The sequence below is a fragment of the Lycium ferocissimum genome, chromosome 11, assembly GCF_029784015.1.
Source record: "Lycium ferocissimum isolate CSIRO_LF1 chromosome 11, AGI_CSIRO_Lferr_CH_V1, whole genome shotgun sequence".
Lineage (NCBI taxonomy): Eukaryota > Viridiplantae > Streptophyta > Magnoliopsida > Solanales > Solanaceae > Lycium > Lycium ferocissimum.
The window spans coordinates 33,338,885-33,351,159 of record NC_081352.1 but is presented as its reverse complement, the minus strand read 5'-3'; the positions used below and the strand labels follow the sequence as shown (position 1 = coordinate 33,351,159).

General features: G+C 32.4%; 1 protein-coding gene across 1 annotated transcript; it reads right to left on the bottom strand.

Moving 5' to 3' along the window:
- On the bottom strand, positions 1-3,750 carry LOC132036322 (nudix hydrolase 2-like). Its single transcript, XM_059426638.1, has 9 exons — positions 3,539-3,750; positions 3,181-3,363; positions 2,541-2,606; positions 2,062-2,199; positions 1,421-1,498; positions 1,280-1,330; positions 1,089-1,123; positions 527-635; positions 1-441 (listed from the first exon to the last, which is right to left on the bottom strand). Exons 1-9 carry the CDS (start codon positions 3,578-3,580, stop codon positions 232-234), a joined length of 912 nt encoding a protein of 303 aa, XP_059282621.1. The 5' UTR covers positions 3,581-3,750; the 3' UTR covers positions 1-231.
- Between the last annotated feature and the right edge of the window lie 8,525 nt (positions 3,751-12,275).

The window sequence follows — 12,275 nt, the reverse complement described above, 5'->3', positions numbered from 1 at the left end:
TACTTGGAAAGTACATATTGTTTGAGTTTACGAGCAATCGATCGAAATAACTATAATTAAACACCAATTATCAAATTAGGTGAATATAATTACACAGAACTTATGCAAGCACTTATCTTACGTCTTTAGTTTTGGAGGACGCCTATAACTAAATGGACCTAAATGGACCTAAATAGATGAAAAGGAGACGTACAGTCAATCTGGCAATTTTGATGGACCTACTCTGTTACTTCATAGATTAATTGCAGAGTTTTCCTGGACCAGATCATCCTCGTTGAAATAGAGGTAACTCGTAGGATTGCCAAAATACGATTTAATCGGCACAGGCGTAAACCCCAGGTAATCCCCTTCTGCCTTTGCCAAGCATAGATCTTTGATGTATTTGAAAATGCCATGTTTCTGAATAAAAGGTTGAGAAGCATACTGTTCTAGTGACATCCACTGCAAGGCAGTAATATTGCGAAATATTTGTTAATTAGGACTTGAGGATAGTGTAACACATCCGTAAAATAATCTCTAGAAATACCTGAACTGCCTCAATTTCTAAATCTTGCTTTTGTAAGTTAAACGTAAGAGGGCGCATCATGCAAATGAAGAACAAGTCTGACTTTCCAAAGAATGACTTGTGCATCTGCCTGCCAACAAGAAATGTCATGATCCCATATATTCTAGGTTCTGAAACATCAAAAAAATTTACATCAATTCTCCAGATACTCCACCTAGTCAATAAGTCCATTTAATCGTACATGAATTCTCTAACGCATACAAAAGTTGCAACTTATAGAACTTTTAATAGTTTAAACATATGAACATTTCATTTCAAAAAGCTATTTAATTATCTTTTGATTTTCACCATGGAAAGTGGTTAACCTCCTAGGTAAACCAAACAACATAGTCAAATTAGAGGAAAGGCAGTAGTTGCAAAATTGTCTGCACTTGCACTATTTTTCTCTTTCTTTACACATGATATATCGAAATGAGTAAACCCGCGACCAAGTGAACAAACAACTAAGGTATATCACATTGAACTTGAATCAATTCCTTTCTATTCCCAGTCACAGAATCAAAGAAAGACACGAATTTCCTACCTGAATGCAAGCACTTCCAAAAATTCTGTTTCAATCTGCATCAAAAGAAACCCAGGATAATCTCAGAGAAAGGATAATGGTCATATGTATGACAGAAAATTTAGATGCATTGATTGATTGATTATGTAGCATTTCAGGTCAACTTCAACTGCTGAATATTTCGGTCTTCTCTGTAGTACTTATATACTTACTCCTGTTTCTTCTTTCACTTCCCTTACTGCACCTTCAAATATATCCTCTGCCTGCAGGGCAAAAATCTTAATCAGTTTAAGATTTCAAGTTGATATATGACTTCTTTTTAAAGCTGACTTTAGCTTCAACATTGAGCATACCTCTTCAACAACACCAGTAGGGATCTTCCAGATCCCTGTTCCCTTCATTCTGCCACTACTTTCTTGGACAACAAGCAACTGAAGCAAGAATTTGCAATTATAGAATGGATGGCGAATCTACGAAATAATTAACTCCAAGATGCTTAAGCATAGTAGTCCAAGACGAGAGATGTTTCTAATGATAAAGATATTTTCATGGAGAGTTACCACAGAGGGCCAAAAGATCTAGTTAGACAGAGATATCTGCAAAATAGGTTAGTGGAATTCACCAACTATGATGCTAAATAGCTCTTTCTTTTTTTAAATGCTAATTAGTGGCAGGTGCATTCACAATCATTATTCTTTGACTAAGAAGGGTAAGATGTTTGCAGAGAAACAGATTTGACAAGTAGGCAGTTAAGTGACCAAATATATCAAATGACAATAATACCAGCTCTATCAGAATGGCAGACTTTAAAGCAACCATTAGACCATCTTCAAAAATCATTTGATGCATCAAGACTATGATATACCATTTTAACATAAGTCTGAGATTCAAGGGAATGTCATATTGAGAATTGGAACAAACACATTCTAAGTGAACTACTATCATGTCCACATGGGTAAGTACTAGAGCAGAACGAATAGCAGCTTCTAACTACCTCTCTTTTCTCATTCAAGACAATAGCACCAATACCCACTCGATGTGAAGCATTTGCAGGGATCGTATTCTCAGTTTCAGGAATCCAATACACAAGCATCAGGTAATGAGGTTCTGCATGGTGGTACCAGAACCCTTCCTGCACCCAATGTTAAAGATTTGGATCAATGACTGCACAGTTAATAAATTGTTTCGCAACTGAGCATTAGATAAGCGGCAGTTTTGACTTTTGAGTTTGTGAAATGATTGGTAAATACTTTCTTGCAGTGGATTTCTAAGGGCAAAGTTAAGTTCAGAGTTATAGTGATTATTACACTTCAATTTGGATCAAGAAGACAATGTCTCATCATGCAAATACTTGGGATTTGAACTTTATTTGTGTGTAATAATACGTTGAAGTATCTTAGCTGGAATTACATGAACTTCATATATCAAGATAAACTATATCATCCAAATTACAAGAAGTACAGAATACATTACCTTAACTGCAGTTTCAACCAGATTTACAAGTTCAATCGGCATTTTAATCCACACGCCTTTTTTCCCCTGCAAGATAATAAATGTCAACTACTTGAAAAGAATTGAAAGAGAAAAAGGGAACCCAAGTCAACCATGTATACACAAGTACCCAAGCACACTGCTCTCATTGACTATATCATCTTGTTTATGTGTCGCTATAAAATGCCACAACGTCATGCAAATTGAAAATTTTCAAAACAGCCGTAAAGAATGCAGTTCCACACATGCCAATGCACAGAGTCATTTCTTGTAACAGCTTAAATCTTGTAGCCAAATAAGAAAATACTGGTATCTAGCTGATTTGATGCTGCCGTGACAGTCAAAAGAAAACATTTCTACTTTATATAATGCGACCCACAAACTCAGTGGTTACAAAAGTTCCCCGTGTAGGAGAACATTTGCTTAAAGCACGCTTTACAAATAACTCGTTTTGAAAATCCTCCAAATGGTAGTAAATGGAAGACGTGTAGCCTATTGAACTTGCAAAGAAGAGCTAAGGAAAATTTAAAACCATAATTAAAAGGGCAGCTCTGATCTGGAGCAGAGTTAACAGAAAAATCATGCAAATCTTTGCTCCTAATAAGACTAACAAAATATATACCTGCAACTTCCATTGACGTAATGAACTTCTAAGCATGTTATGGAAGACATTTGGGTCCATAGGCTCCTCTAGTTCTATTATAACTCCTCCATGATCATCATTTACAGCTGGAAGCAACTGTACCTTCTTAACACAATTTTGAACTAACATCTGCTCCATAAGATCTGAATTTAGTCCCAAGTTCTGCAGCCAAATTTCCTAATTAAGCACCTAACAAACACAACAGGCTAGAAATGCAAGGAAATTCACGTGCCAAATCGACTTCTGATAACAATCTTGCACCAAACTAATTGAAATTGGCAATAAGCAAAAGCCAGAACCAAAGCTCCTGCACTAAACATTTTCTCGAAATATATACCATTAATGACAAGTTACACATCTCATGGTGCTTATGAACCATTAAAATAGGACTATACTGTTGAATTGACTAATCTGAACAACCTTGGTCTACTATATTAAACTTCTAGAGGAGGTATACTTAATCAATTTTTTTTCTTTTAATGCCTGCAACACACTCTCAAGTGAGAACCTGATTTCCATCCTTTTTTTATTTTTATAACCAAGCATGTAAATCTCTTTTTAATTTTTCTTCTCTTGACAGGCGATGGTGAAACTCTAACCAAAGCATCTGTCACGTTGAATGGGTGATGAAATTTAAATACAACAACAACTACATACCCAGTGTAATCCCACAAGTGCGATCTAGGGAGGTAGAGTGTACGCAAACCTTACCCCTACCTTCCAAGGTAGGGAGGCTGTTTCTGAAAGACCCTCAGCTTAAGGTAGGGAGGCTGTTTCTGAAAGACCCTCAGCTTAAGAAAAAGTAAGGCAAAAGGTCAGATAAGAAGTGACGAAAGTAAAGGAGTCATGGCACACTACTATAAACAAGCATTATGAAGAAAAGTAACAGTAACTGCAGCAAACTAATACGATAAACGAAGTACAAGAGATAGCAAAGAATCAAAGCGCAGAAAACTATAAAGATAATACTACGCCAACTAGTATGCAAGCATACACGAGACAACGCTCTACGCTCAATTAAACTGTCAAATTTAAATATGACAATTTAATTGACATAATGAAACATATAGTATAGCAGCAAAGACAATTTTCATAGGTGTTTTCTGAAACAGTAGAGATTACATAGTTCAAAAAGAGCAAGGCAGATGATAAATTTCGAAATGCCAACTATTTGATAAAATTGTTCCAAACCTAATGAATTATAGACTGATAAGCTTGAAGAGTACCTCCAAAATGGAGCTGATACGCACTGTTCGTCTCTCACAAATCAAACTGCTCAGAACCTAATGAATGAAAGTCACACTGTTCGTTAGTCACAAATCAAATGTACTTCAAGAGGTAATAAAAGCAAAAAAAAAAAAAATCAAATATAAAAAAAAAAAAAAAAAAAAAAGAATGATATACTGTCATACTGATAAACTTGAAGAGTACCTTCAAAATGGAGTTGACAGCACGGTTCTGTCTTTTCACTAATCAAATTGCTCGGTACCTAATGAATGAAAGTGACAGTGTTCGTTTGTCACAAATCAAATATACTTCCAGAGATAATAGAAAAATATCAACAAGTAAATCAAGGAGAAATTGGAAGAATTTCATTAAGCATATATTCCTCGAAGCTAACTAGACCAAGTGTTTGAACATAATTGTCAAAAGGCGCGTGACAACTTAATTTTCCCTTCAAAATTTCGTCTATATATGACAGCTGACTCATTAATTTTGAGGTGTGCTTGGATAGATATTTGGTGACAGTTCAGGTTGAAAAAGTAAACACCTAATAGTTTCAAGTAGAAAGTTCATAAAAAAGTGATATTTCAGGTGTGTTTTTTATCACAAACAAAAAACAGAACAATGATGCTGATCAGCACGGTTCGTCTCTCACAAACCAAATTGCTCAGAACCTAATGAATGAAAGTGACACTGTTCGATTCTCACAAATCAAATATAATTCCATAAGTAATTAAACAAAAACAAAAACTAGAAAAATGATATATTGAAAAACTTGAAGAGTACCTTTGAAAATGGAGCTCAACAATTTGAAAATGTGGTGAGTGCTAATATGATAGTGGTGCAAAATAAAGTTGAAGACGAGGAGTTTAAATAGACAGTGACTATCATGCGCCGTGTCCGTAATGATGGGCTTTCATTACCCGCGCTCCTTTGTCACTTCTCCGTTCCATAACAAATGTCACATTAACAAAAAAATTACGTATATTAAAAAATTAATAATACAATACAAAATTTATTAAATTATCCCTATATAATAAAAATAAATTACCCCTATACATAAAAAGTAAATCTTTTGATATTGAGAATTGTATAATATCAAGTTACTATATGATTTTTCTAATCATCATTTAGATGTTACTATATTATTTAAAGATAGAATTAAAAAAAACTAATCAATTTATATCTTGATTTTCTAAGATGACACTTATTATGAGATATAAAAATTTAACTAAAGTGACTCTTATTATGTGACGGATGGAGTAGTTGATTGCGTCATGTGGACCCAATTTCAAAAGCCGCCAGTGGAAGACGTGGTGGGGGGTTTATACGCAATTAAAACAGGCCGCACTCGAATTTTTGAGATATTGATTGGCCACACATTTATATCCCTTCTTTTGTTTGGGCCTTCGGGGGAATTGCACGTATAACCGATTTCAAGGTAAAAGATTGAGGGACAACCTGTTTTGATACCAGTCATTTATAGCCTGTTGTGGCCAAGCTTATTTTTCTCCCAAAAATATTTATTTTTTTAATAAGTATTTATTTTTAAAAAAGTAAGGTATTTCATCAAGCTTTTGGAAGAAAATAAGTACTTTTGAGGTATAGTAGAAGCAGTTTTTTAGAAGCTAAAAAAATAGCTTTTGCCCAAAAGTATTTTTTTAAAAAGTACTTTTGAGAAAAATACACATAAAAGTACTTTTTAAAATCTTGATCAAACACTAATTACTGCTCAAAAGTACTTTTTAAATTAATTAGCCAAACACAAACTGTTTTTAGCCAAAAATACTTTTTTGAAAAGTATTTTTTAAAATAAGTTATTTTTAGAAGCTTGGCCAAACAGACTATTAATATGTATCCGTTTTTAAAAACAATTTACATGCACCAACTTCAGATTTCCGGTAACTGAATTTAGGCTTGACAAAATCAAATTTTAACTAAAATGTCTGAAGTTACAGCATTTCTATTTGGAGTTCATTCAAAGATGGTTGAACTTCAGTCATTTCTGCCTTCAGTCTTATGCCCATGAACTTCTGATAGAAATAGCTGAACTCCAGGCAAATGAAACTTCAAATATTTTATCTGAAGTTAAACTTTATCAAGACTACTTGTAGACATTGTATGTCTAAATTTGTTTGGAAAAAAAAAAAAGAGGCACAGGTTAAATGACAGCGCCACATCGGTATCCGTGCACTTCGCTGGATTTCAAGACCCTTATCTATTGCATAACCAAAATTCATAATTTTCTTAAAAATGTTGCCGCTTTGAATTTATTTTCATATGCGTGAAACTTTAGACATATACGTTTAAAGTTGAGTTTGCAAGTTCCAAACTTCAGGCTCGTGCTTGAAGTTTGAAGTATTAAACATAGAGAGTTTTTACATGTTGAATTTTGATTTCAAGATCCTTCAATCCACTTTAAAACTTGCTTCACGATTGAAAATCATTATATGTGCACGAAAAAGAACATGAATAAGCAATTAGATATTGAGCATGAGATCCAGAGAGTACTGTCTTAAAGCATTCATTTTCATGCTTTTCATTTTTCAAAAAGCAGTCAATTAATTCAAAGTTGGTACTTTAGTGTTGTTGGGTTTAAATGATAGATTGAATGGAAAATGGAGGGAAAATGAGTTGTTCACTCTTTTTTATGAAATGAGCGTTGTCCTCTTACTTGGTAGTGGAAAGAAAAGTTATCCTCATTTAAAAGTAGAAAGCTTTCCTACTTAAAAGTAGAAGTACTCTTCTTGTTCTTCAAGGGTTAAGGAGAGGATCTCCCTCGCGCATCGTTGCTCGGCTTCGAATTTGGATTTGGATTTGGATTTGGTCAAATGATCTGATTGATTGATTATCTTTTTGGACCAAATTTTCTTTAATTTTAATTATTTAATTAATTATTATTTATTTAATTAATTAATTAACTTATCCAATCCTACCCGTTAGTGACCCGGATTCGCGTGTCTGACCCGCGACCTGGTTTTAAAGTGACTATTCTGAAGGGTTGCAAACCTTCAGAAACAGTACTTCCATGGCTATAAATTCGTTTGATTCCTCAAAATTTTCTGAACTTCAAAACTTCTTCTTCTTCTGCACAAATAAATTCCAGTGTAATTTACTGCCGTTGAGTGGTTCGCTGACACCGTTGTTTTAGGTACCGATACACCGAGTAAGATTGTTCTATCCCGAGGAAGATATATTCCATTAACCTCGAGTACTTGAGGGGAATAATTTCCTTAAGGACACACCGCATTCAAATTACCGATTTTTATTCTTAAATATTTTTCGAGACTATTCTTACTTTTTCAATTTCTCGTTTTCCGTTTTCTCTCGGTTTTTCGAATCGTCAGATTTTTTGTTTTCTGTTTTCAGAAATTATTTTTTACTGTTTCAACGTTTTTGCAATACAGTTTAATAACAAGTGTTGACCGCCAAACAACTCATCTACGTACCATGTAAATTCATTATCTCAATGTCATACTTATATGTTTATGCCAGTACGTTAAGTTTCGTGAATCTTTTATATGTTGGCCAAGGTGGTAGCAATGTCGAAAATCGTTGTTATGTCTCGCAACAATTAACACATCTGGATATAACAATCTGGATATGGTGCATGTATTAATTGGAGTAATATTTAGTAGCATATGTTTTCAAGAAGGAAAAGAAGGAGAAAGAGGAGAAGTGGAGGAGCAACAACAACGTTTTTGTATGAAATTTGTTAATATTAACTACTCCTATATGTTAAATCATTTTAAGAAATTGAATATAACTTACATAGCATGGTGAAAACTGACTATATGATGCAATTTCTACAATTATTTTGAAAAAGCTGGGGTGCTTGGATTGGATTTAGTTTTACAAGTTTTAGGGAAATTAGGTCTTTCGGGAAAGTACATAGTAATTTATTGTTTTATTTTACATGACACTCCATTTCTTGTTACTAAATTTATGGCATATTTTTTTTCAGGACTTTGCAAACCTAAAACGAAATCGAATTCCATCAAAAATTTAATTTTCGCAAGACCGAGTATTTTCGGGAGGAATATAAACAGCTGGCCATGTCTTATTAGTTGTATACGTTTAGGAGGTGTAAGATAATTACTGCATATAATAGTTCTAGACTCTAAGCGAACATGACTCATCTTACAAATATTTTAACAAGTCATCTTTTAATTTGATTAAAGTTATAATTTTCCTTCACTCCTCTTTGTATTGTTAACTACAACTTTCATAAAACTTCTTTCGCTTGGACCATACTCCAAAACGAGACCTTATCCAAAATAAAAAAGGAGATAGTAAAAGAACCGGTAACCAGCACATGTTAATGGTGAAATAATAATCATCATTTTGAAGAATTCATACCCCAAATGAGTGGTCTTATGTAGGGCTCAGCTTTTCAAGTCAAGAGTCATTAGTGGAGTGTCACAAGATCCAACTAGAATCTGTCTGTTTGAATGAAATTCAACGATGTTTGAAAATGGAGACTTGAGACTCACGGTAAAAATTATTTGAATGGAGAGACGTTTTGCATAAAAGTAATACTAATAACACGTTTTGCATAAATGGAGAAATCTTCTTAGTGAAAAATTCAAACGTTACACTTGAATGGTGTAGGGGAAAATGGAAATATTAAGCCTAATAAATCACTTTGTTTCCTATTATAAAAAGGTGCTGATTTTAATCTTGCGTGCTTGATGAGACAAAAGAGTTCTAACATTCACGAAATTGGGTAGAATGAATATAAGATGATCATTTCACTTTTAATCTGAAATTTCAAATTTGAGTCTTGAAAATATTTTTTAATTGAGAGGGCATTTTCCTTTAATGAATCTTATACAAGAATAATACTAATTAATCGAAACTCAAGAAAGTATGAACATCGGGTGATAAAATAAAAAAGTGCAAACTTGTATCGTCTGCCGGTCAATTTTGCCCAAGCAAACTTGATTGACAAAACGAAGATCGAAGAAAGTCAATGCTTTACACAGACCTCAACTTCAAGTCATTGAAATAAGTACACAAAAGGAAAGTTGTGCAAGCCATTGAAATAAGTACACAAAGAGAGAGTTGTGCAAGTCATTGAAATAAGTACACAAAAGGTAAGTTGTGCTTCTCATTAATGCGGGGTCTCCTTCTAGATTCATCAGATTCCTGCTGCAAAGTAGGAAAAAACAGTCATAGTAAATGGAAAAAATGGCCCCACAAGAATTAGTATGAAAGTTCATGATTATTTATAGATTGAGATTTATTTACTGAAAAATCGTGATAAAGTAATAAATACTCTTTTATTCTTAGTCAGAAATTTCATGTTTGAGCCCCTAAATATAAAATCGCTTTTAGTAGAGATGTTTTTATCCCAAATCGAAATTTTCCGACACGAATTCTAGTTAATAAAACCGCAAAATAGATATTGAACTACGTTAAAAATCAAAACAAGAAACAAATTAAGTTGTTTAGCTAATGTGTTTGTGATCATTTTACTCTTAACTGATTTTTGGTTCGAGTCTTATGAATGAATAATTTTTCGATAGAAGCACAATTCACTCCCACGTCTATCCGCCACAAATTTGAAATATTGATAACTATAATTAAATCGAAAAAATGAAAAGTATCTAGCACAAGATTAAAATATTATTTACATATTGTACACGTCATTGGTGGGTTGTGGCTCACTTTATCCTTAATTAGGAATTTCGAATTCAGGAATTTTTTGACAAAAAAAACACTTCAACCCCCTTAGTAGGTTTATACAAATGCGAGTTCGAATTAATTGGGTTAGTATATTTTAGATATTGAATGAATTATGGAAAAACTATATATATATATATATATATATATATATATATATATATATATATATATATATATATATATATATGTTAAGTAGAAATATTTACGAAACGTGACGATAGTTTTGCTTATTTACAAAACATAACGTATTTTACGAAACATGACGGATTTTCAGATATTTTTCATTTTTTTATTTTATTTTCAGAAAATAATTTTTTAAAAAAATATTTTAAACTTTTAAAAAATATTATAATTTTTTTAAAAAAATTTAAAAATAAAATAAATTTTTTTGCTCAAAGGCTTTCTTCCGGAAACAGCCTCCATACCTAAGGTAGGGGTAAGGTCTGCTTACACTCTACCCTCCCGAGACCCAATTGTGGGATTCATTGGGTATGTTACTGTTGTTGCTCAAAGGCTTAAAAAAAAATTGTGTATGAAAAATGAATGAAATGTGTATGTATAAAAATTTTAATATAGTTTTTTCATAATTAAATGCAAAAAATGAATATACACATTTCATATCATTCTCATACATAAAATTTTGAGCGTAATATTTAAGCCTTGATCGAAATATACGCATTTCATACGTTTTTCATACACAAAATTTGAGCGAATTTTTCAAACGTTGAGCAAGATATACACATTTCATACACAAAAAATTAAGCGATTATTTTAAGTCTTGAATGTTGTATCAAAGTTGTATACAATATTGTTGTAGTTGTATTAATTTTAGAGAAATCTAACATGAAATTTATACATGAAAATGTGAGTGAAATTCTAAGCCTTGAGAGAGATATAAATTTCATACCATTTTCATACATACAATTTTGAGGTGATTTTTTAAGCCTTGAACGAGATATACAGTTTTCATACACTAAAGTTTGAGCGAACTTTTTATGCTTTGAGCGAGATATACACATTTCATATAACTTTCATACATAAATTTTTGTGCGAAAAAAGATAAAATAAAAAAATAAATACCTAAAAAAAGTATATTTGTTGTAGGGTTTGTAATGTTATATTTTGTAAATTAAAAAATATCGTCACATTTCATAAATATTTTTCTTTAATACTTATATATACGTACTTTACCCATGATTAAATTGGGAAAATGGGAAGCTGTTTAGCAGAAATTTTGAACTAATGTATACTTATGGTAAAAGTATGGTAAACGGTTGTGGGCCTTCGCTCATCATTGTGTCCCTCATTCTAGACACACTCCTAGACCTCTGCGCATTAGAAGAAATTGCACGAATTGACCTTCAAATGAGCTGGTATTTAATTTTGGGAAATCTACATGGTGTGGCAAACATTAGAAGTTATTTATATTTAGTAGCTATACTTTGTTTTAATTACATCAAAATGCTAAATTTTGTATATCAATTACACAATGTATACTAATGCATTTTAATATACTTTTCTTCCCATATATCATTCTTTTCCTCAATCCTCTCTCTCTCTTCTCCTCAACTCTTTCTCCTTTAGCAACCCTAGTTCTTTCATTTTTCTTTGTACTACTTCAATGGAGTCACTTTCCGTCCTTTACATTTAAGAAAACTCTTTAGTCAATGCCTTAAGTATAATACCACTACACATTCGTATTTCTATTTAGGTTGCCTAGATCCAATATGCAAGCCTCAAGGTCTCTTCATGTTGAATCTCAAATAAAGCTTGTATACTTGCTAAGTGTGGACTCATGTTGTTGTATTAAAATTTCTTCCCGAGTCGAAAAAATGATTCACAGGGTTTTAGACTCCAAAATGTTTTTCATTTAAGAAATCCAAAAAAAAAAAAAAATTTTGCCTCGACCATTTTGAAATGCATTTTATTTTTATTTTTTTTTGTTTGTATTCATGATTTATAATCATCATTTATGGGTAAAAATCACTATATTTTGTTGAGATCCTCTATCACGTGCAAGGCAATAGATTGGAAGGGGAGATCGGGGATATACAATTCGATAGAAAAATCGTAATTAGTTCTTACAATGATAGTCGCCTATAATTTTTTAAATACATTTCTTTTTTTTTTTTTTTTTTTTTTTGTGTTCGTTATTTGAGTGT